This window comes from Octopus sinensis, linkage group LG4, assembly GCF_006345805.1.
Source record: "Octopus sinensis linkage group LG4, ASM634580v1, whole genome shotgun sequence".
In the NCBI taxonomy this organism is placed as follows: Eukaryota; Metazoa; Mollusca; class Cephalopoda; order Octopoda; family Octopodidae; genus Octopus; species Octopus sinensis.
Genome location: NC_043000.1, coordinates 82,982,372 through 83,008,870, shown reverse-complemented (window position 1 = coordinate 83,008,870; position 26,499 = coordinate 82,982,372). Strand labels below are relative to the sequence as shown.

Genomic DNA, 26,499 nt, shown 5'->3' with positions numbered 1-26,499 from the left:
TGCTTTCATAGCTAGAATAGGTGATCTCTCCATCAACTAATTTTCTCTGTTCCTTTGTAACATAGGAGTAGTGATTTCATTTTGTTTTCCTTTCTTACTGTTGCATTAATGCAAAATAAATCAATCTAAGGAAGTAAGCTGCAAAAGTTGTAGGAAGAGAAAGAAAAGGCAATATTTTGTAGCTGGTTGAGTCATTTCAAAATCACTGAAAATGTTTTCTGTATGGTGTAGTTCAAAGCACTGTACATTGGTGGAATCTTTAATGAATTATCCAGACCTAAAATTTGAGCTCAACATTGCTAGGTAATGAATTCCTAGTGATTAATATAGAGCCCCCACTTTAGTGAGTCAATTGTAATAAGTTATTTACAGTATTTAGTTTCACTTCTCTTATTTCTGAGCTGAGATCCAGTCAACTTTGACAAAAATAAGTATCAATATCATATGTCTCTACAAATATTAGCTTTGTGCTTTCTTGAAAGAAATTGATATTCATTATCTATGGATGCTTTCCTGCAACTTGATAGCAGATCTCTTGGGTTTATATCCTGCTTCAGTCAATTTTCTTTTGGAAATTTTTGATTGATTTTTGATTTTTCCAGTTTCAGCTAATGAGCTGTGGCCATGCTGGGGCACTGCCATTTGACAATTTATTTAAAATAAGTGGTGTTAATATAAGTGTCTATTCTTTTAAGGCAGCAAGCTGACAGAATCATTAGCACATTGAGTAAAATGCTTAGCAGCATTCAAATTCTAGCAATGTTGACTTTGCCTTTCATCCCTTCAGGGTCAATTATCTAAGTACCAGTTGAACACTGGGGTTGATATAATCAACTTATCCCCTCCCTGAAACTGCTGGTCTTGTGCCAAAATTTGAAACCATTATTAGTGTCTGTTTTACAGTGTATCTGCAAAAGATGTCAATGTTATTCATGGTAATACAGATTGGGGTAATGGCAGAAATAGTTATACTGAACTAAACTGAATGCCTTACATAATTTACTTTCAGTCTTTTTAGTCTTAAGTTTGCATCTCACTTAAGGTTGATTTTGTATTTCAAAAAAAAATAGATATCAGTCATATACCTGAGTCAATTCAATAACTATGTCTCCCCTCTAATTTTTATGTTCTTGTGGTAATCTAAGAAATTAATATCATATATTATAATTCTTTCTACTATAGGTACAAGGCCTGAAATTTGTGGGGAGGGGCTAGTCGATTACATTATCCCCAGCGCATTATTGATACTTATTTTATTGAACCCAAAAGGAAGAAAGACAAAGTTGACGTCAGTGGAATTTAACCACAGAATGTATAACTGGAAGAAATACCACCAAGCATTTTGTCCAGCATGCTAATGATTCTGCCAGCTCACTGCTTTGTAATAATAAACACAAAGATTACTGAGATTGATATGATTGTTATATAATGTATTGTATATGATAATGTGTTTCAGTTTAATGTACTTTTCACTTGTAGATAATGGTGACATGAGTCAGAATATATTCACAGCTATGGATAGTCCTGTTACATTGGAACAAATCAAAGGTTTGCTTTTGATTGTAGCAAGCCACAGACTAGAAATACTGATGACTGATTTGCTATCAAAAACTGAGACCAAGATCAGTTAGTATATGCTTAATTCTTTTAAATTGTTTTTATTGTATTTTAGAAAAAAACTTTTTAGATAGGTGAGGTGTGGCTGTGTGGTAAGAAGTTTGCTTCCCAGCCACATGGTCCCGGGTTCAGTTTCACTGCATGGCACCTTAGGCAAATGTCTTCTACCATAGCCTCAGGCCAACCAAAGCATGTGAATGGATTTTGAAGCTGAAAGAAGCCCATTGTGTGTGTGTGTGTGCATGTGTGCATGCGCGCGCGTGTGTGTGTGTGTGTGTTTGTCCTCCATCACTGCTTAACAACTGGTGTTCATGTGTTTATGTCCCCATAACTTAGCGGTTTGGCAAAAGAGACTGAGAATAAGTTCCAGGCCTAAAAGAAAAAGGCAAAAAGGACATACTCTATTTACTGGTGTATGAAACATACATTTTTATTTTAAACATATCAAAAATATGCTCTAATGTAGCTGTGTCACAGATGGTAGGTTAAATGTAGTAGTCTAGGGGGCTACTAGGCACAGTAATTGTTACAAATTGTTAATAATTGTTACTAGAGGGAGTGTCTTTTGCATCTGCAAAGGCAGTATTTTATTAATTTATTTGAACTATAACCATGTTATGATAATATACTTGTGGTCAAAATGTTCTTCATTAATTCAAGGTTTCATTGTTTTGAATTAAAAACCCACCATTATTAATATTATGTTATGTTTTTGTGGGGTTTGACAAAGCTGTTACTGGGAACTATTTGAGGCAATTATATTGGTTTGCTCTTAAAAATTAGTTTTGATTCTGAATCAGTCATCATCATCATCATCATCGTCATCGTTATCGTCGTCGTCATTTAATGTCTGCTTTCCATGCTGGCATGGGTTGGATGGTTTGATTGAGGGTTGGCAAGCCAGAAGGCTGCACCAAGCTCCAATCCAATCTAGCAAAGTTTCTACAGCTGGATGCCCTTCCTGATGCCAACCACTCTGAGAGCATAATGGGTGCTTTTTACGTGCCACCAGCATGAGGGCCAGTCAGGCAGTACTGGCAATGACCATGCTTGAATGGTGCTTTTTACGTGTCACTGGCATGGGACCAATCAGGTGGCACTGGCATCAACCATGCTCAAATAAGCACAGCATATCTCCAAAGGTCTTGGTCACTTGTCATCGCTTCGGTGAGGCCCAGCATTTGAAGATTGTGCTTCATCACCTCATCCCAGGTCTTCTTGAGTCTACCTCTTCCACAGGTTCTCCTCCTATGTTAGGCTGTGACACTTTTTCACACAGCTGTCTTCATCCATACACAACACATGACCATACCTGCACAGTCGTCTCTCTTACACATCACATCTGATGCTTCTTATGTCCATCTTTTCTCTCAGGGTGCTTACACTCTGTCATGTATGCACACTGATATTACACATTCCTTGCAAGCTTACGCATGTCCTCAGCAGTTACAGCCCATGTTTTACTGCCATGTAGCATGACTGTTTGCACACATATGTCATACAGTCTACCTTTTACTCTGAGCGAGAGGCCCTTTGTCACCAGCAGAGGTAGGAGCTCTCTGAACTTTGCCCAGGCTATTCTTATTCTAGCAGCTACACTCTCAGAGCATCCACCCCCATTACTGACTTGGTCACCTAGGTAATGGAAGCTATCAATTACTTCTAGTTTTTCCCCCTAGAAGGTGATGGAAGTTGTTTTCTACGCATTTTAGTGTTTATTGCCCCTGAGCATTTGCCACATGCAAAAGCTATCTTCCCAGTTAGACTTGCTTTGATATTACTGCACCTCTTAAGTGTCCATAGCTTACACCAAGTATATCATATGAAGTTTCTACATATGTCTTTTCTACAGATTGAGCAGAGCCATCTACCTGAAGGGATTTGTGGTTTGTCTGCCTTCCTACTTATTAAGCCCTTGGTTTTTGCTAGATTGACTCTAAGGCCCTTCTATTCTAGACCTTGCTTCCACACCTGAACTTCTCCTCTATTTCTGATAGCAATTCAGCTATTAGAGCAAGGTCATCAGCACAGAGGAGCTCCCAGGGACATCCTGTCTTGAATTCCTCTGTTATTGCCTGGAGGATTATGATGAATAAGAGGGGGCTGAGGACTGATCCTTGGTGAACCCCTATCCCTACCTGGAATTCTTCACTGTACTTTTTGCCAACACTCACCTTACTGATAGCATCCCTTACATCACTTTTCATCTCTCACTAATCACTCATCTATCCCTGGTCTCCACATTGACCACCAGCTAAGGGATTGGGGGACCTTGTCAAAGGCTTTCTCCATGCCAAAGAAAGCCAGGTACAGAGGTTTATCTTTGGTTAGGTATTTCCTTGCAAGTAATGTGTAATGTCAGTGTGCATACATGACAGAGTGTAAGCACCTTGAGAGAAAAGTTGGACATAAGAAGCATCAGATGTGATGTGCAAGCTCTCTTACCAGAAATATAGCATCAGTGGTGCTTTTCTCTGGCACAAACCCAAACTGCATCTCGTCTAGACTGACTCTCTCCCTAATTAGTTGGGTTATGACCCTCTCCATGACTGTCATTACCTGATCCAAAAACTTGATACCTCTGTAATTATTCATATCTAATGCAGTTGACTATGGTGCTGCTACACCAGTCATTGGCTATGACTCCTTCATGTATCACCTGATTGACTATGCAAGTGACTAGACTAACCCTAACTGACACCACCAGATATTTTAAGAATCTCTGCGGTTATTCATAATGGGCTGGGGGCTTTCCCTGTCTTCATACCCTTAATTGCTTTATCTACCGAGGTACTGTCAATTCGGATAGCTGGTCCCTCTGTTGGGTTGGCATTCAGCAGACTCTCTTTCTCCCATTCATTCTCTTCATTTAGCAACCTTTCATAGTGGTGTCTCCAAGTCTCTCTCTTTGCAGCCTCATTAAATGCAAGTGAGCTGTCATCCATGCAGATACATTTCTTCCCTATGGCATCACAATTCTCTCTCACGCACTGTCTTGAAACATGAAACACTTCTTTGGTCCTCACAACACAGAACATTGGCAATTTTTTTCTTATCTGCTTCCCCTCTGGCTAAGTAAACCTGTCTCCTAGCTTCCCTTCTGGCAATCTGGTACAATTCCCTGCTACCACCATTCTTCCAGTCCTTCCAAGCCTGTTTCTTTTCCCTAATGGCCCTGTCAACTTCATTGTTCCACCACCACATTATCTTGGTTCGAGAGGGGACTTTGCACCATCCATAGATCTGGTCAGTAGCCCTCAGCAAGTTGTCCTGTAGAAATCTCCAGTTGTCTTCCACATCATGTGATGCTATATTCCCCTCTATTTTGTCAAAAGCTTCGAGTAATATGTCTCTAAATCTCTGTCCATTCACAGGATCCTTAAGCTTCCAGACCCTTCTCCTTCATGCTGGTCGACTTCTGGACATCCATTTAGCCCTGATCCTGAAGTCACTAACTAGTCAGTTATTAATTCATTTATTACCAAAATGTTTTAAAGCAAAACTGGTTAGATTACATTAATCTTCTTTGTTGGTCTAAAGTATTTTCATAAGTTTGTCCTAAATGTCCATGCTTGTTTTCAAACATTTAATTATCCCTTATTTCACATATTTTTAGTAATATAAAAATTTCCTTTCATAAATCATAAATTACTCTGGTATCTGAAAAAAACTGTGAATGCATATCATATATGTTACATAGGTGCCAGAGAAACATGTGATACACAGGGTAGGCAAAGGATTGAATCATTTCAATTCAATATTTTACAATTTGTTTTCAATGAAATTAAGACATTTTGCATGAGCTATTAGTCATTTACTTATGTTAGTCTGTGGCACCCACGAAATATTTATGGCTGCCTATAGCACCCTACATAATATCAACAATTCAACAATATATAATCTATATTTTTGTAATTTTAATATGTCTGTCTGTCTGTCTCTTTCTCTCTCTCTCTCTCTCTCTCTCTCTCTCTCTCTCTCTCTCTCTCTCTCTTTCTCTCTCTCTCTACCTATAATATATGTTTCTTTTTCTTTTGTAGAAACTTTTCCTGCTTTTCATATTGATATGAAAATAAAATGCTCTTTAGAACGTTCTCGGATTTATCAACAGAAACATCAGTTTTATTTTGCTGCTAAGCTTTGCTGTGAGACCATGAATAATATTCAGCAACTAAGACTTCCAGACTTACTTGCAATACCATCATCTCTTAAAAGGTTAGAATAATTAATTATCTTCTTATGTTTTTTGAGTAGAACAATTGATCATTTCAATGAAATCATTAATTTTAGCATAGAAGTTTGTTGGATTAGATATTTTATTGTAACTTTAGTAAAATATCTACACTATCACTCAAGTGAATGCAATGACTACAATAATATATATTTGCATCAGTTAAAATGATTTAAAAGATAAAATAAGAAAGCAAAGCATCAATTTCTCCTTTAACCCTTTGGCAGTTAGATCACTCTTGTCAGATGTAATGCTTATTTGTTCACATTGTTTTGAATTTATCATGCATTACCTTGTAGTTTCAAGATTTCAATGATGTGATTGTTTGTTTCAAGAATGACATTGTATAGAAGGTGTGAGGACTAAATTAAGCCTGTTTGAATGAAAAAACAGTTAAAAATATTGGGGCCAGATGCGACCAGTTTTACTACAGGAATCAAATATATCCACTCAAAATTTTATTACCCTTAACTGCAGAAAGCAGTTTTATATACCAGTCTTTTGTTGAGGAATGTCATTTTTGAAACTTTTTTTTTTATTGAGATAAGTTTAGTGAGGCAATATGACTTTCAAAAAGTACCAGTTATATTTTCTTGGTAGATATTTAACAGCATTAGTGGATTTACCATGAAATTTAATTTTGCACTTAAAAAGGATAATGTAAATTTTGTAAGCAAGCTGTGTTTTTGCCAATTAAATGTTAACCCAATTATATTATCCATGTTTCTAAATCTCAGAAAGGCATGCAAACCAAAGTTGATTTTCAGTATATGAACTCTGAAATTAGATATAATATTCCAACCATTTCTTTCTCAATAAATAGGTATATAATTAAATAAGGATTTTTTTACTGTGGAATGAAACTGCATTTGTAGGGAAGGGATGTAGTTGGTTGATTTATTTGATCTCTTTGTTATTGTTTTAATGTCCATTTTTCTATGCTTGCTTGAGTTGGCTGGAATTTGTTGAGGTAGATTTCCTGAAAATGTATGCTCTTCCTGTTGCCAACCTGCACCTGTTTTCAAGTAAAGTAATATTCCTCCTTGACCAGACATGTTTTCACATAAGATTTGAAATGAAGGACACCACTTGCATGAGAGCAACATTCATTTACAACTTTCACATGGCTCGGAGACTGCAACTCACACACACACACACACACGCACACGCACACACACACACATGTTCATGCACACACACAGGTGCAGGTGTGGCTGTGTGGTAAGAAGATTGCTTCCCAACTCCATGGTTCTGGATTCAGTACCATTGCATGGCACCTTGGACAAGTGTCTTGCACTATAGCCTTGGGCTGACCAAAGCCTTATAAGTGGATTTGGCAGATAAAAACTAAAAGAAGCCCTTTGTATATATATATATATAATTTCTGTCTACCAAATCCGCTTGGCCATAGTAGAAGACGTTTGCCCAAGGTGACATACAGTGGAACTGAACCCAGAACTATGTGGTTGGGAAGTAAACTTCTTACCATATAGTCAAGCCTGCTATTAATATTAAATAGATGAGAGGCAAAGCAAAGTCTGCTAGGATTTCAACTTAGAATATACATAACTATATACTGCACTTAACCAAATCTGCCACTCTAGTGATACTCCTTGGCTGTTAAAGCCAAATTTTTTCTAACCCCTGCAGCAAATCTCAAGAGAATACCACTGAAAGCAGTACACCTGAGGCTAAACCTAACATTCTGTACAACACAGTTGATGTGGAACATTTATCAAAGAGTGCACCCTCACTATGGTTACAATGTCGTTTACAGCTGCTCAAAAGCATGAACTCATTTGTACCATTTGAAGAACATTGTAAAGGTAAAAATTAAATGCTTTACTTTTAGATAAAATTATATGTTTGAGAATGTCAGTATAGGATTTCATGATGAGTGGTGGAGGCATGTGGCTTAGTGGTTAGTGTTGGACCAACTCAGAATATACATAACTATATAACTAACTTACATGATTGTAAGATTGTCGTTTTTATTCCTGGACTGGGCAATCTGTTATGTTCTTGAGCAAAAGACTTAATTTCACGTTACTTCAATCCACTAAACTGTAGAAATGAGTTTAGCCTGGAGAGGGATGGTCTCTGCTAGGCATTCTTGCTCTAGTTACACTACATGGTTACAGGGCCCCAATGGCTCCAAGGGGTTAAGGGGCTTGTCTTGAAGGGTGGTTTCACTGTATGGTAAACCAGTCCTGATAGTGGCCAAAACATCGAAGCATTCTGACCTCTCTTGAATGGCAAACTGCATATTATTGAAGATTATTGATTTATTCTGTTCTGCCACCACTGTCACCATCATCAATTTTAAGTTCACTTTTCTTTGGTTGCATGGGTTGGATGTTGTTTATTGAGGCAGCCAGATACTTGTTTTGCTGCCAACCCTCACTTGTTTCCAAGCAAGGTAATATTTCCCCATGACAAGATATTTTTTTGCAGAATTTTGGAGACAGTGACACTCATTTAGAGCTATCATGTGATGTCAAGACAAGAAGATACAAACATTCACATACTCATACACTCATAAACACACACACATATTCACACGCACACACACACACACACCACACACACACACACACATTCTTTTATCCTTTTTCTTTTACTTGTTTCAGTTATTTGACTGTGGCCATAGTGGAGCACTGATTTAAAGAGTTTTAATCAAAGAAATGAATCCCCAAGATTTATTCTTTGTAAGCCTAATACTTATTCTATTAGTCTCTTTTGCTGCACTGCCAAGTTATAGGGGCCATAAACACTCCAACATCAGTTGTGAAGTGATAGTGATGGTGGGGGCAAACAAAGATACACACGCATACATGTGTGGGGGGGGGAGTGAGTGTGTATATGGAAAATGTCTTCGTGTTTAGAAAGGAACAGTGTAGCTACAAGTTTGGGAGGTCAGTTTCTGTTACCAGCTGGTTATTTTGAATATGTATTATTAGCAATGTCCAAAAATTTCAAGAGAGGTCTTAATGAAGTGAGGGCTTCTTTAAATCAATTGAAATACGAAGAAAACATTCCACTGACTCAAACCATAGAATTCGCCATTTTGCATTTGTTAATCAATACGCCGTATTATTGAACACTTGAGAGAAATTTATTGACCGATATTTTTCTATATCTCTCCCCTTCCGATCTCAATTGTACTCCAAGTATTTTAGATCTCACCAAATATGTGATCCTGCGAATATCTAATCACATGCGTTGAATTACGCAGCAGACTTTTCACCCAAAACATAATATATACACTATCACTTTGGTGTATTTAAAGTTGGACATTCATGACTTCGTTAGAAATCGAACATGTGAACAGTCTCAAAACAGGTTGCATCGTCCAGGCTTTGAAGAAATCCTTCACTACCAAGAAATCATTCAAACAATACCACAGTAGCCATAAGTAAAGTGCAACTGAGTACAGTCCACAGAGATATAAAGGATATGATGATTACTTTTCAGGAATGCATAAATTTTCTTTGGAACACTCAACACATTCTTCCTCCATTAATAGTCGACCACTTATTATTATTATTGTTTTTTGTATTTATATTCGTATTACTTTTTGTTTTTTGTATTTATTTTCATGTAACATCGTCCATTTTTCTGTCCTTGTTTCGTATACATTCAATCCTTTTTCCAAGAAATCTAATGCTCGTAGCTTAGTTTTTCCTTGGGGCTGGCCAGATCGGAGCAATCTCAAGATTAATCAGCCGAAATTGCGAGGATGATCCGGTTCTTGACTGAAGATTAGAGGCTTCGAATGACCCGTCCGTTTTCGTATTGTCTATTTGAATGTTTTGCATTCTTGTCCCATTTTGTATTTTTATATATATATTTTTATACATTTATATATATATATACACATCAGGCTTTTTTCAGTTTCCATCAACCAAGTCCACTTGCAAGACTTTGGTCAGCCTGAAGTTATAGTAGAAGACACTTGCTCAAGGTGCCATGCAGTGGAACTGAACCTGGAATCATTTGGTTGGAAAGCAAGCTTCTTACCACACAGCCATAAAACACCCACATGCATATACATGCATACATACATATATACATACATATATACATACATACATATAGATATATATGCGCGTGAGTTTTTCTGAGACTATGAGTCAGGGAAAAGATGCACTTGTATATCTGTCAATAGAGTGGGTACATTATCTGAAATGTACAATATATATCCATCGTGGCTGATCTCACCAATCAGTTTCGTGTAAAGAATACAATGGAGTGTTAGGTAACAATCCAATTATATAACCATACACTCATCAGAGTTAGCTGATATGGAAGGGAATATGGCGACTGCTCTCTACTGTTGGCGGTTGATTAAAACATCTGGTTTGCAGCTGCTGTGCAGAAGGTGGTGAAATGTAAAAGTGTCAAGGGATTAGGTTAGGAGTTATGTCCTTTGGGTGGGTACTCTGTAAGGCCAGTAAGAGTTATCTTGCAGTGTTTATGGGGAAAGTGTATGTTATTAAGTGTGGTATTCCTGTGGGGATGGGATGTGTGATATGTGTAGTGGTGTCAAATGCATAATTTTTTCCAGGAGTGTAGGTATATATGGTTAGTTGTGTTTGTTGGTCTGTTTTCTTTCTGTATTGGTTAAGGCCATTGGGGGAGGGGTTTATGTTAGCGTGTGGTGTGTAATGTGTGTGTGGGGGGAGGTCTATATATGTATGGGAGTACAATGTGTGTGAAGGAGTATATGTCTATATTGTGGGTATCTGCCTTGTATGGGTGTGCATGTGTGTACATGGGTGCATTGGTGTGCGCTCTGGTCAAACTCTTTGCTGGGCCTAAGAGTATTGGTGGAAGGTTGAGACCAGGGGCCTGTGGTTGCAGTTATGGTGGAGCATGCAGGTACGACAAGATGTACTTCCTTTCATGTTGGCAAGGATTAAATACTTCACTCCTGCTATTCAGGTAAATATCCGGGTGTTGGGTACCCTTTAAAATTGCTCTCTTCTCAGCCAGGCACAATTTGCACTTCCTGCTGCTTTTGAAGTACAGTTTGCATTTCTCCAGGATCTTCCACTTTATGCTATACTCTGTAACACTTTCTTTCAAAGACCAAACATACTTGGTCAAGGTTGTGGCATTACGTCTCTGTGGGATGTTGGAAGACTTATATATAGTTATTAATAAAATATTAGTAATGTAGGCAAAATACTTCATAAGCTTTCTGCAGATACAAATACACCAGACTAACAAAAGGTGTTGTGATTAATTGAAGTTTATCTCCAGTCAACTTTGTAAATCCTTGATTGCATTTCTGAGTTAATATGGTATGTTTTCACAGAGTGATATATAAAAATAATAGGCATAAATAACGGGCTTTATACATTTATTTGTGCATTATATATTTACAGCTGTTTCAGATTTGTATTCTTGGTGTGTTCATGGTTCAATTTAATCATTTGATTTGTTGGACTCTGATGACAGTAGTATTGCAAAGTTCATTCATTACAGTTTCAATTGATCAATTGATTAAATTAAACCATGAATGCACCCAGAATACACATCTGAAACAGCTGTAAGTCTATAATGCAAAAATATATATGTAAAGTCCATTATTTATACCTATCTATTCATATAGATATATATGTACACATACGCATGTGCATATTTGAGACACAGAGTTGGGTGATGTGTGATTATGAAATTCATTTTACAGCCATGTGGTCTCAGGAATTTAGAGCATAAGTAGGTGTCACCAAAGCATATTTTAGAGAATTAAATACTCAGGCATGCTTTTGCCATGAAAAATCATAGCAAAGTTAGTGTCAATTTTTCTGAGTAATTTACTCTCTCAAATAGGATCATTTTCAAATCAGCTTGTGTACATTGACATAGCAATTCTTCCTTCCACCACAACTTGGGTGAATACAATGAACTCTATGCTTCATTAACCTTTTTGTTACCATATTTTTATTGAGATACTCTGTTCCTTTCAATTAATTTTAAATGTAACAAAGAATTTAGTAAAATAACTTAGTTATTAAGCTAGTGTTAGGAATACAAATTGTGGCTAAGGTTTCGTGGAAGATTTTAATTCAGAACTTTAGAAAACAAGACATTTGTACTACAGAGCCAGAGGGGATTTCAGGTGGGTTGGTAGCGAAAGGGTTAAAGATGTATCTGATCAAAATATGTCTTGGGTTATCTCCTGTTCTTGTTGGAATATTTTAAATACTGTTAGTCCTTAATTAATATTATCTTTTCCTTGCTATTAATAACTGCTAATTTGCTTTTTTTGATGTTCACTATATTAAACATGTTAAACACTAAATTAACCATAAGTTTTCATGTTGATGACATCTCTGAATCATTTATTCTCTAAAATATGCCAAATTCCTATGCCAGTGAAAGTACAATACTTAGTAGAATTACTTTATTTTCCTTATTGCATAAGTACAGGCACACCTCAACTTATATCGGTAGTTGGTTCCATGATATATTACTTAACTTTTATTCAAGTTGGGTAAGATCAACTGAGGTTGGTTTTCTGCTGGAACTCTGTCTGTGACGATGAAGAGGGTTCCAGTTGATCTGATCAACAAAACAGCATGCTTGTGAAGTTAATGTGCAAGTGGCTGAGCAATCCACAGACATGTGTACCCTTAACGTAGTTCTCTGGGAGATTCAGCGTGACACAGAGTGTGACAAGAGTGGCCCTTTGAAATACTGGTTCTACTCATTTTTACCAGCTGAGTGGACTGGAGCAATGTGAAATAAAGCTCAAGGACACAATGTGTCACTGGGAATTGAACTCATGACCTTATGATCATGAGCCAAATACCCTAACCACCAAACCACATGCCTTGAGAATAGACATAAAGGCAAAAGAAGACTTAACTCAAAATTATGTTAATTTGAAATATACCTGTATTTAATTAGCTTTTTGATGCTCACTACATAGGTATTGTTTTTATGTAGATGTCACTTGTGGATACTAGTAGTGGTATTGGTGGTAGATTTATTACCAAGTAGTTGATTAGTATTTTATTTTGGGTTTGCTTTTTTAACAACTGTACAATACAAAAATTATTGTGGTTCTTGGAAATATTAGCTTATTTGAGTGACATTAATTGTATCACATTGATTTTTGTAAATACAGTCTACACCTGCTTATTAGTGGTCTTGGTTATTCACGGACTAATAATTGTTCATAGAAATCACCGCTTATTTGAAGAATTGTAAATATTGTGCACAATGTTTTATGGCAATATATATTTTTTCACACTTTTTAAGGCTAAATTATTAATAACAATATACTGTATTTGCTGGCTTACTGGATACCCTTCGCAGTTGGAGCTCTCTCTGGTTAGAATAGCTGCACATCATGTCGCTTGATTGTTTACATCCCCATAATTTAGTGGTTCAACACAAGAGACTGATGAAATAATTACTAGGCTTACAAAGAATAAGTCCTGGCATTGATTTGTTCGACTAAAGGCAGTGCTCCAGCATGGCCACACTCAAATGACTGAAACAAATTAAAGAGTATATATTACCACTAGATACAGTAATTTATACTATAATAACTATAAGAAAGGGTGGGGACTAGCAAGTAACCTAATTTCAGTGAGGCTATATTGGTTCACAACCTTAAAAATGATCCTGTTGAAATAAACAATGTGTATGATCAAATGTAGCAATGATTTATAAAAAAAGTACCGGTATAAAATTAACGTTCAGTCTCATGTTGTATATATCTTTGATCAGGCATCGCTAGCCCAACATGAGACTGAACGTTAATTTTATACCAGTACTTTTTTTATAAATCATTGCTACATTTGATCATACACATTGTTTATTTCAACAGGATCATTTTTAAGGTTGTGAACCAATATAGCCTCACTGAAATTAGGTTACTTGCTAGTCCCCACCCTTTCTTATAGTTATTATAGTATAAATTACTGTATCTAGTGGTAATACAAACTAAATTTTTCAAAACCATGATTATTTTTAATCTCAGCTCAATTTCCCATTGGTGGTATGTGCATATTAGATGAAAGGAAGATTTTGGGGAAAAACTGTGTCCAGTAGCTACCTCAAGTATTTTGTTGAGTGCTGTGTTTTTCGCAGCATGTTATTAAAGCCCTGAGATGCCGCCCAAATGCCCTACACCTTCTGAGGCTTCTGGCAGTGAACCTAAGCACCAGGAAAAGGTTATGACGCTCCATGAGAAGGCACAACTGCTGGATATGTTCTGGGAAGGTAAAAGTTATGCTGCAGTAGGTCACTATTATGTTATCAACAAAAGCACCATACACTACATAAAGAAGAATGAGGTGGCAATCAGGACTAGTGTAGCAGTAAGTTTTTGTGAAAGGGCCAGAAAGATAATGATAGTGAGAAATAAGCACTTCATCAGGATGGAATCTGCCTTGGCATTGTGGATCAGTGACTACAAGAAAAACCATCTCCTTGAGTGGTAACATTATCCTTGAGAAAGTATGGAAATTATACCAGCAGTTTGACAGAGGAAATGGAGCAGAAGGCACTGAAGAACTGCAACAAGACTATTGACAGCACTGGAGCTCGAAGATTTTCAAACCAGCAAGGGATGGTTTGACCTTTTCTAGAAACATTTTAAAATAAAGTGTTTTTCCCTGCATGGAAAAACAGCATCAGCCGACAAAGAAGTAGCCAAGAAGTACCTTGAGACCATCAGGCAGACCATTGAGGACAAGGGAAACAAGCCAGAACAGGTTTTCAATATGGATGAGACTGGCTTGTTCTGGAAGAAGATACCTTCCAGAATGTACATCATGAAGGATGTAGCCAGAGACCCAGGATTTAGGGTACAGAAGGACAAAGTGATGCTAATTATGTGTAGCAATGCTGTTGGCTTCATGATGAAACCAGGATTTATCTACAAGTCCGTGAACCTGAAAGCCTTCAAAAATGAGGATAATACCTGCTGTCTGTTCACTGGATGCACAACCTCAAGGTTCGAATTACCAAAAGTCTAACTTTGCATTGATTCCATCCCTCAAGTCAAGGAATACCTCCAAAATGTATGCATGGAATTCAAAGTATTGCTTGTTATGGATAATGCTGGTGGTAACTCTTTAGAATAGAATCTTGAGGGAGTCCTAGTTGAGTTCCTCCCTGCCAACATCACCTCCCTCATCCAGCCTATAGATCAAGGCGTGATCCATGCCTTCAAGGCACTTTACACTCAGAACTCTTTCCAACACTTTTTGGAAGCAATGGATTCAGACGAGAATTTCAAGTTAAAAGAGTACTGGCATAACTTCATGATGGCAATGTGTCTGCCAGTCAGTCATCCACACTGCTCTTAAAGACATACAAAAAGAAACCTTCATCGCATGCTGGAAGAAAGTGTGGCCAGTGTGTGTCCAGGACTATGAGGGCTTCTCACCTGAAAATATTCTTTTCTACTCTAGGCACAAGGCCCAAAATTTTGGGGAGGGGGCCGGTCAATTATATCGACCCCAGTATGCAGGATGGGGTTTTGTCGATTACATCAATCCCAGTGTATCACTGGTACTTAATTTATCGACCCTGAAAGGATGAAAGGCAAAGTCGACCTTGGCGGAATTTGAACTCAGAACGTAAAGACAGACAAAATACCACTAAGCATTTCACTTGGTGTGCTAATGTTTCTGCCAGCTTGCTACCTTTCACCTGAAAATATTCAGCATGAGGCTGTCAGTCATGTGGTGAAACTGGCAAAGGTACTTGGTGATGAAGGTTTTGAAGACATCACGCAAGATGAGGTCAACAATCTCATCGCTGCCCACTTTGAAACTCTGACAGACGAAGATTTGTTGGAGTTAATGATGTCTGCCAGCAAAGAAGAGGAGGAAGCACCAGATCCAGAGGAAGAGGCAGATGAGGTGGCAATCAAACGTCTGTCTGACCTTTTAAAGACAGCAAAGGAATTGCAAGGGAAGGTAGAATCATGGGATCCCTATATGGTTTGGTCTTTCCAATTTAAAAATGCCATCAGTGCTGCCATGCAGATATATAAAACCCTTCTCAACACCTTGAAGAAACAAGGACAGCAACTTCCCATCACAATGTTCCTCAAGCCCACCAAGAAAGCCTTGCATGAAGATACAACATCCCCTAAAACACCTGAAAAAGAGGCGTCATCTGAAGAGCTTCAAATCTTCTTTGCTGTGCAGTCATTACCTTCATTATTTTTATCATCATTGTCTTAAATGGATATCATTCATTATTGGTGAGTAAACGTACATGTTACCTTATTTTTTACTAATGTATGTATATATACATATATTTTACATTATATTTTGACATTTATAGGCATTTTTTTGGACCATGTCCAATATTCGCGGTTTTTCACTATTTGTGGGTGCTCTAGGAACGTAACTCCTGTGAATACCGGGAGACTATCGTAAATGTTTAAATGTCTATATTTCTAACACCTCCTATAGAATTTGACGAACCTTTGCTACCAGAATGGGCATCTATTATGCAGTATTGTCAGGAAGGACAACAAGAAGCTAAAAATTGTAATGATTTTGAAAAAGAAGCTGATTTTATATATATAGAAGTACTGAATCAGTTTAAAATGACACATTGTACCAAGACCTGTAACAATATATGTCAGGTAAGTTTTAAGTCTTGCCCATCTTTCAGTTGTTTGACACTGTAAATGCTAGAATTGGAAAATAAATATATTGGGTTGTCAGATTAATTACTTTTTTTCCATTTATTTTTAATCTTTACTTCCATCAACAATTTTAACAAATCAGTTAATAATATATTTTTTGTTATTGCTTATGACTACTTGCCAACTTCCATTAGCTTGTAGAAACCATTGGGTCTTAACATGAAGAATGTATTGAGTCATATTTTCAGCCCCACATCATTGCTGAATATGGTGGGCATGGTAGAACATCCCAACTAAACACTTGAATAGCATTTTTGGTCAAATTAGTAACATCAGGGAAAAACATTGTTGTGCTGAAGAAGCATGTGGTATTGCTGGTTGGGTCATTTCTGCTGGACTGAAGGTGATGTGCAGTGGTATCATGAGATGATCCCATCTGCTGAACCAGTTCCCTCGAAGATTGGTGCAGACTCTTGTAGATGAGCTCATTCATTCAACCCTCATTGAACTGAAGAGGTCAGCCTGAATGCAGAGAGTCTGTGAGGTTGAATTGCCCCTCCTTGAAGTGTGGATACCATTTCTGTGCAGTTTTACCAGTCAGAGTACCTTCTCTGTACATGGCACAAATGCCTTTAGTGGCTTTGATAGTTTTGGAACCTCAAGTGAAAGCAAAGAGAAACCTATATCAAAAATGTGCATTTTTTTCTACTTCACACTCTGTTATCATATATCTGGAAACAGGTAAAATTCATTCAGATTTCAAAAATGATAAACGGAAGTTGTAGAGAAAGAATAGAGCTCTAAGAACCATAAAATACTTTGATAAAAATATTTTTTGTGCTAATTCAAATAACACTTTAAAGAAATAAATGAATTTATCTGATAAATGTAATAGTGAGTGAAATATATTTATAAGTGTTGGTTAAAACTAATTTATTTAATGTAAAGATATAATTAAAAAAAAGCAGTATTGTATCAATCATGAAGTTGTGGATCTGGTTGGAAGCAGCAGTATCACTATGTAACACAGTTTTTGTCCTTTGGTAGCAACTGTTATTTCCCATTTGCTTACCCCTAGAAAGTATGAAAAATGGTTATTTCCTTTAAACTTTGATTTTGTTACATTCATACAAACCCTAAAGAATCCTTCTCAACATACGACTCCTGCTCATCATTAGAAATGCATATGTCATCAGCCACTAAGGGACATGTTCAAGTGGCTATGGTCAAGCAACCGACAAACAAATCTGTGTTAGTGAACAGAATATTTACTATAATGATACTTCTGCTTCACACTGAATCTGTCTGAAATGTAATGGAAAATAGGCCAGTTCGAAAACATTGATGTCCAGATCACAAAAGCAATGTTTGAAAAGAATAGTACTTTCCTTTGATTTCTAGATAGAAGCAAATAGGAAATGATACTTACTGACCAATGACAAAAAAAAAAAAAACAAATAAAATAAAAATTTTGTTACACAGCGTATTTTTGTTATGTACCTTTACATTGTAAGTTTAAATTCCACCAGAATTGATATTGTCTTTCATTCTTTTGAAATCAACCTCAAAATATTGATGCTGCTTACTCTATCAACAATAGACAGATTAAACTAACTAGGGAGCCTTTACTAAGTTGCTCAACCAGCCAGAAATAACAACCAAATTTCCCTCATATCACACATTACTACCTTATACAAGAATATCACTCATTAGGTGATGTAGTCCAAAATTCATTATCTTAATAAAGAAAAGAATGATTAAAACTGAAATGTCTTTGATCATTGTGCTAAATAAAATCAGAGGTATGAAAGCCAAGGTTAATCCTAGTAGGACAAAAACTGTTTTGTCAGCAACATTTCTGTATTGAATACTGTTCCTTTATAGATCTATCTGTTATCAGATGATTAAGTTAATTATTTGATGTTTCAGTGGATGGTAATTCACAATTGTTAATTTTACAATAAACAGTAGTAGTTTATGCACTTTTTGCTGTACCTATTTACAGGTACAACTAGATGAACTGGACCATTTGAGGGTAACAGTTTCTTTTTTTGCTTTTCTTGGCTATAGTTACACTACATCCTGATATAAATTATTCACAATATTGTGAGATTTAATGGTCAACTAATTTAGTGTTTAAAGTAAAAAGGGCAAAACTGATGTGTGTCACTTCATTTATATCAAGTAGGTAAGTGGGTGTCATATGACACCTTCATAACTTAGATAACTTAGATGTGTTTAAGCCAAAGATTGGCCCAGGCCATATCTAACTTAATAGCACCTCCTGTCAGGATCTGTTATCTTTAAGTCAAGTTTTGTGGTATATGGCCCATTCACATAGGGGGTTGTTGTTGACTGAGATGTATCCAGATATAGGTGGCTTATCTGGAACCCCTTAAAGAAGTTTGTCCAGGTTTCATTTGAAGGTGATGTGATCTTTTTCTTCTTTGATTTGTTCTGGGATAATGTTAAATAAAGCAGGGCCAGTTTGTGAAAGAAATTGTGTTACACTGAGTTTGTGTTGTGATCCTGAATTGTGTAGGGAATGTATTGCACTTTCCCCCCAGCCTTGGATGAATTCTAAATCTAATGTTAATGTTGTTTGGGAAATATTGGTTTGTCCTCCACATTGTGCAAATAATGCAGAGCTTTTAGCAGCACTGGAGAGAATAATGATTCAATGTTTTAAGGCAGTCTCAATAATCATAATAAGTCTTGCCCTTAATTTTTTTAGTGAATGCTCTCTGGAGTGATGTTTTGTTTGGTGTGGGGAGACCACAGGTGGCAGCAGAATTTTAGGTGTGGCCATATGAAGGAGGAGAAGAGGGGAATTCAGGTCCAGAGACAGGAGGAAACTCTATCTCCTTGTCTGATTGCATATGAAGACCCTAAAAACAAGTAAATAACTTTATCAACATCATGGGTAACATCTTTGACAAGATTTCTCCATTGTCATCAGAGCATTAAAATGCCAACTTTACCTCTGTGAAAACTGCATTCAAGATCTGATCAAAAAGTATCCGGACTGTTGCCATAGTAACGAAGCTAAAGCATGCAGAGTGAAGCTGCTTGGCACAGATTGACCTTGACCTCTGCTGTGCATGCACACTAACTTTTAACATTCTAGCTCACTTCTCCTATTTACAGCAGTGCTTGGAAGTAACGTGTGTAACGTGTGATCGTAGTATTGAACATGACAGAGCAAGTTGTCATTGCGATACCTGCTCAGAGGCCTACGCAAAGCTGTAGAAAGTATATGGAGAGGAGTGTATGAGCTGCACACAATTGTATGAGTGGTTTAGACGTTTCTAAGATGGCCGAAAAAATGTCGATATTGATGAACATTCTAGGAGACCTGCAATCAGTAGAACTGAGATAAACATCACAGATATGTATGCAACTGTGAGGGAAAATCGTTGAATCCCCATCTGTGAGTTATCAGAGGATGTGCAGATTAATTACAGTTCAGTTCAGTCCATTATCATTGAAAATTTGGGTATGAGATGTGTGTCTGCCAAGTTTGTGTCAAAACTGCTTTCAACTGACCAAAAACTTAGTGTAGACCTCTGAACAGGTATCACGAAGCTTTTGGCAAAATTTGATGCAAATTCTCTGCCTAACTCACTCCTTCATGGTCAATGCAGTGATCACACATTACACATGTTACTTCCAAGTACTGCTGTAGACAGCAGAAGTGAGCTAGACTGTTAAAACTTAGTGTGCATGCACAGCAGAGTTTACGATCAATCTGTGCCAAGCAGCTTCACTTTCCATACTTCAGCTTTGTTACTATAGCAACAGTCCTGATACTTATTGATCAGACCATGTATGCTACAACAGCTCTTCTTGTTTGGTGCTGAAACTGACTAGATCTGGCCTCTCATAGCTACCCTAAAATATCATTCTAAGAATAAAGCAGTCACATAATTGAAATCTTGAAGAAAGTCTGGTGGAAAAATTTATTTCACAATCATCTTTTTTTCACTCATTTGTACAGTACGTTTTAGCAAGTGATTTTTTTCTCCCCTGCAAGTGAAAATTGGTTGGCAGAAACTGTAAACATGTTGTATATTGATACTTGTGCATGTGTGTGTGAGTGTCTATAAAATGTTGGCATTGTCTTTTTGAAGGGTCAGCTGATGTTTGTTTAAATCTTGTCTATTTCTCAGAAAGGTATCAAAGTGATAAAGCAATGTTCCGAATTGTCTGACACTGGTTTGCAAACAATGGTCAGATTGCTAATGCTACAAATTGACCTCCGAATAAAAACAAATGAACCACTGAGTGTTTATACAGCTCAACATGCCCTGGATGTTTATGTTAAAGTGAAAGAACTTGTGGAAAATAAGGTAAGTTATTTTTGCTGTTAATTTTGTTCGTAATGCTATTTATGCTGTTTTCCATTGTTTTATATCGTTAAAATGGTCACAGATTGATTGAAATCATGGTAGACTAAGAAATTATATTCTCCTGTGATCAGAATATGCACTAAATATTTTGCTATTACCAACTACATAGGCAGACTCGAACTGAACTCTTAGACCTTCGGCAAACTGGCCATATCTGGCCCAAATATTCTACCTATTTTATGTTCAAATTGGCCATATCTGGCCTCTCACACCTCCCCTACAATGTCATTCTAAAAATAAACAATCACATCATTGAAATATTGAAACTGAAAGATTACGTTTGAATAATTAAAAACAATGTGAGTATATAAGCATTACATTTGACAGAATAGCCTGAATGCTAAAGGGTTAAACCAATAGAACATTTGTTAATCACATAATAAAATTATGAATTTTTAGTAATAAAATGTTAATGTAAGAATGCAAACATGAAGTTCTTAAATTATGTACTATGGTGCATTTTCTTATTCTAAATATTCTTTTACATTTCTTTTCAGCTTCAAACTCTTTGCCCAAATATTCAAGCTAAAAAGCTGAAGAATGTATATTTACCATTCTTAGATATATTAGCTGATATTGATCTCCGTGTTGCTCTTATGTCTGTCAAATATTCTCAACACACTGATGTTAACGAGTAAGTTTACAGCTGAATATTTGGTTATATATTTATCCTTACTAGTTCATTCAATCTTTGGATTCTTGTTTAGACCCAGATCAGATGTGACATCTTGAGCAAACCTTGGAACCAAGCTGTTCCAACCATGACCTTTCCTTTAAGCAAAATCATTACATTATCTAATATTTCCTTTTTTTTTAAGGTGGTGAGCTGGTGGAATCATTAGCACACCAGACAAAATGCTTAGCTGTCCTTACATTCCAAGTTCAAATTCCACTGAGGTCAACTTTGCTTTTCATCCTTTTGGGGTTGATAAATTAAGTACCAGTTGAGTGCTGGGCATTGATGTAATCAACTTACCCCCTCTCAAGAACTTGCTGGCCTTGTACCAAAATTTGAAACTAGTATTTTCTTTCTTTTCCCAAAATAGTAGGGTGCTGTATAAGGAACATTTGGCTACTATTTCTAGATATGTTTCACAAGATATGTTTCATGGATTATTTTAGTTTGCAACAGATACGTTATTTTTCAATTCAGCCTATAATCACATGTTGGAGGACCATTGTAGATAATTTTAAGATATTATTTCAAATGTTTGGATACTTTACACATTCTTTCACTCAGTATTTTGCATTAAAATACTTTTGTGTTTTACATTTTGAATAAAAACTGTTAAGCCATTACATCTTAATAGTTTTGTTCATTTAAAAAATTTTGATTCAGAAATTATTAAACTGTATATAACTCCCAAAGGCATAAGATATTTTTAAGAGTTTATCTTTTTTAATTAATATGACAAGTGGTAGATGAAAAATAAATCCTCGCTGAATTTATCTATGTTTGCCTTTCAATGATTACATTACTGGCAGCTTGATAAGGGGAACCTATATAGAATAACTATTTTGTTCACAAATAATAACATTTTTTGTAGTGATTTCAACTCACAAGCCATGATCTGGTTGTCCAATCCCAGATACTCTCAAACATTTCATTTCAATTAGTATCAAAACAACAATAGTTTATTTCAAAATAATCCTTGGATTTCTTTCAGTTTAACGAGTGTTGAATCTAAGCAAAGAAACAAGATTTTCAATTCCCTTGAGTTATTAAATGAAGCTTTCTTGTTAAATCGATCAAATAATTCCTATCGACCCAGTCTTAGTATGGAGATATTGCTGCAAACTGGTGAGTGATAAGGAATTTATATCTTTTACTTTTTACCTTCTACTTGTTTCAGTCATTTGACTGCAGCCATATTGAAAAAAGATAATATCGATACAGAAGAATGTCTTTTAAATTTCCAAAAGGAATACATAAATTGTAAATCTGTAGATGTATTTTTAACTAAGTAATGTTTTGTAAATTATTCTTTAGATCCTCATGCTGTTACTTAGAATAATTGTCTTTAGGTTTATGATAGGAAGCAGATGAAAGACTGACTTCTCCTGGATAATATGAAAGGCCACTGCATGTGTGTGTGTGTGTGCACATGAGCATAAATGTATATATGTGCAGATATATTCCCTAAAGACTCCGCCGGTTACGACGACGAGGGTCCCAGCTGATACGATCAACGGAACAGCTTGCTCGTGAAATTAACGTGCAAATGGCTGAGCATTCCACAGACACGTGTACCCTTAACGTAGTTCTCGGGGATAATCAGCGTGACACAGAGAGTGACAAGGCTGACCCTTTGAAATACAAGTACAACTCATTTTTGCCAGCTGAGTGGACTGGAGCAACGTGAAATAAAGTGTCTTGCTCAAGGACACAACGCGTCGCCGGGAATCGAACTCACAACCTTACGATCATGAGCCGAATGCCCTAACCACTAAGCCACGCGCCCTCACTGCAGATATATACATGAGCATGGTTGTACCTTTGTGTGTGTGTGTGTGTGTGTGTGTGTGTTTCTTTCCTTCTTACAAGGTTAGGGGCATAAGAGAGGCCCTGGTTAGTAGGCTTTATTCTCACTGGCCTGATAACACATCTGTGTCAACCATCTTTAGCTGCAGCCAGCTTTGGCCATCTGAAGCAAAATTTGTTTCACCATTCCATTTCTTTTTTTGTTGGGTGCATAAAATTGTAACATATATGATATTTTCAATCAGAAATATTTTTGCAAAACTGTTGTATGTGGGACTTACTACAGTTTTGAAAAATGCTAAACTGTTGTACTACACTTTAACAATTTTCATATCTTGGCATCTGAAGCAGTGGGAGATACGACAGTTTGACCAAAAGAATCAGCTATTGCAAGCAAAAATGAATATTTTGAAAGAAATGTATTTGACCAAATTTGGACATACAACAGTTTAACATAATAGCAACAATATATATATATATATATATTTGTAATATGTATTTAAAATAATGAAGATGGCTATATGCAATGTAAAACCAAAAAGGAAAAATTCAGTTATCACTGATTGTGATTGACACTGCAGAGTAGCTCTTACATTGCTAGAATAAGAGCTAAGAGCCCTTATAGCCACACGAAAAACATGTCTATACACTAACAGGGGAGATAACTGCACCACAGTGGATGAGATTTATATGTTTATATATATATATATATATTTGACATGGGCGATTCTTTCTTGTCTTGGGATTCACTGTCAAACAGCTACGTGGAATTGCATGAAAAATTACACAGATGTGTAGAATGATCCGGTGGTGATGCTGGGCTTTGTATTTTTTTCATAGCTTCCATGGTTACCGAAATAATCTGCTATAATAATACTCTTGTGTTTATGAATGAGAAAGGAAGGGGTGACAAATGAATAAGGAAAGATGGGGTGATGTCATACTTGGTAGCATACACTAAAAAAAATAAATTAAACATCATTTCAACTCTGTGTGAGTATATGTGTATGTATGTAAAGGGGGGGAGTATGTGAATGTGTGTGTGTGTGCGTGTGCATGTGCAATGGAAGTGGGATGGTTCATCTTTGTTTGTTTAGTATTTGGGTTTATTTTTTATTTGGTTGAATCTTGGTTGGTTTTTTTCTTTTGTTGGTCAGTTATTTTTAGCATTTTGACAGGAAAAAAGTCATTCTAAAATTGTTTTTTAACATAAGTGTGCCCAAAGAAGTTGAATGCTTACACAGAGCAGGTTTTACAGCCACATCATCCAAACTGACCAAGTGAAACCGGGCTTAGCTGCTAGCATATATATATATTTATGTATATATATTGCAGGTAAAGTTCAAAGATTGCTGAGCAGAAGCATCCCATCAATTATACCAATCAGTTCATTTATTGAGGCAATTAAAGTTGATTATTCTGCACATCATAATATAGTGTAAGTCTTTACTACATTTTCAAATTTCCTTGTCTTAATTTTTATTCTAATATTTCACTTAGGCATTGCAAAGCTAATAAACTCGTGCAGAACTCAGTATACATATGCTTCAGAACGAAGCATTAGTCAAGTACAGAGCAGTAATAACAAAATGACAACAAACGAATAAATAATTATCTTATGAACTTCATTGGCTTACAGCTGTTTCTGCTATAAGATGCAGTGGACTCAGAGTTGAGTGCCTAAGTAACATCTTACAGGGCCTCGGATTTTTATTTTATATCAATACAATATTCAGGATGTATAGTAGGCCATTAGTATATTGGAGAATAAATAGAATTATTATGTTTATGTAGTAGGAAGTCATGAAAGATAGTTTGTGGCACTCAGTTTAGTAATTAATAAAAGTGTGTTATGTTTCTGCCAAGTTTAATACAACATTGGCTTATTTACTATGAGCCTTACTTTTGTAAGTTGGAAAGCAAAAAAGAAAGCTGCAATTATTCCAGAAAGATGAATGTTCTTCTGAGACCATAATGTTTCCATTTTATTGAAATATAATTACAAAAAAGATAATTTCTACTCATTGAAATTGTTGATTAGCTGGTAAATAACACTGTGTAACACGATTTTTGTCCTTGGGTAGCAACTGTTATTTTCTATTTGCTTATCCCTAGAAAGCATAAAAAATGGCCAACATTTCCTTCAAACTTTGCTTTTGTTACATTTATTCAAACCCCAAAGAATCTCTCTCAACACATATCTATGATGCTCCCCTCTATTCCTCCCCATGATCAGAGATGCACATATTGTCAGGCACTAAGAGACATGTTCAACTGGTTAAGGTCAAGCAGTTGACAAGCAAATCTGTAATACTGAGTAGAATACTTGCCACAATGGTATTTCTGCTTCAGCAACTCAGTACTGAATCTATCTGAAATGTATTGGAAAATAGGTCAGTTTCATTTTGTTGATGTTCAAGTCACAAAATCAAAGTTTGAAGGGAATAATAGCAATTTCCTTTGATTTTTAGATTGAAGCAAATAGAAAATAACACTTATTAACCAGCGACAAAATAAAATTTTTTAACTTTGTTACACTGTGTAATTAAGGATTTACCTAAGGGTTAACTTTGATTCTTTTTTCTCTTAGGTTTAATAAAATAAGTACCAGTCAAGTACTGATGTTGATTTAATCCTCAGTTTCCTTCCCAAGATGTGTAGCTTAGCACCTATTGAAGCTGAGGAAAATAGATAAAAAAATTAACCAAATGTTTTTATATGTATGTGTGTGTGTGTGTGTGTGTGTGTGTGTGTCTTTATTATGAAAATAATCACATTTCTTCGCTGCAGATTGACAAAGAGTGCCTACCTTGAGATAAGCCTGGTTTGCTTTTCTTACATAAAAGAAACCAATATCTTCCAATGCCAAAGAGCAAAAGTAAGTTGCTTATTTAACTTAACCCTTGAAGAACTTACAAAATATACTTTTTCAATAATGTCTAGCATAGCTGTGGTAAGAAGCTTGCTTCCCAACTATATGGTCCTGTGTTCAGCCCCACTGCATAGAACCTTTGGCAGGTCTGCTATAGCTTCAGGCTAAACATAACCTTGTGAGTTGAATTGGTAGATGGAAACTGATAGAAATTCATTGTTTACATATATATATATTATCCTCATCCCCATTTAACAT

General features: G+C 36.3%; 1 protein-coding gene across 1 annotated transcript in view; it reads left to right on the top strand.

Moving 5' to 3' along the window:
- The window catches only part of LOC115210519 (cilia- and flagella-associated protein 54-like), a 229,776-nt gene that overhangs the window by 189,941 nt on the left and 13,336 nt on the right, over positions 1 to 26,499 (top strand). Inside the window, exons 49-57 of the mRNA XM_036502203.1 lie at positions 1,480 to 1,626; positions 5,658 to 5,832; positions 7,499 to 7,674; positions 16,300 to 16,475; positions 20,648 to 20,827; positions 21,385 to 21,521; positions 22,555 to 22,688; positions 24,705 to 24,807; positions 26,160 to 26,247. Coding sequence (XP_036358096.1) covers positions 1,480 to 1,626; positions 5,658 to 5,832; positions 7,499 to 7,674; positions 16,300 to 16,475; positions 20,648 to 20,827; positions 21,385 to 21,521; positions 22,555 to 22,688; positions 24,705 to 24,807; positions 26,160 to 26,247 — 1,316 coding nt within the window. The remainder of the gene's footprint in view (positions 1 to 1,479; positions 1,627 to 5,657; positions 5,833 to 7,498; positions 7,675 to 16,299; positions 16,476 to 20,647; positions 20,828 to 21,384; positions 21,522 to 22,554; positions 22,689 to 24,704; positions 24,808 to 26,159; positions 26,248 to 26,499) is intronic.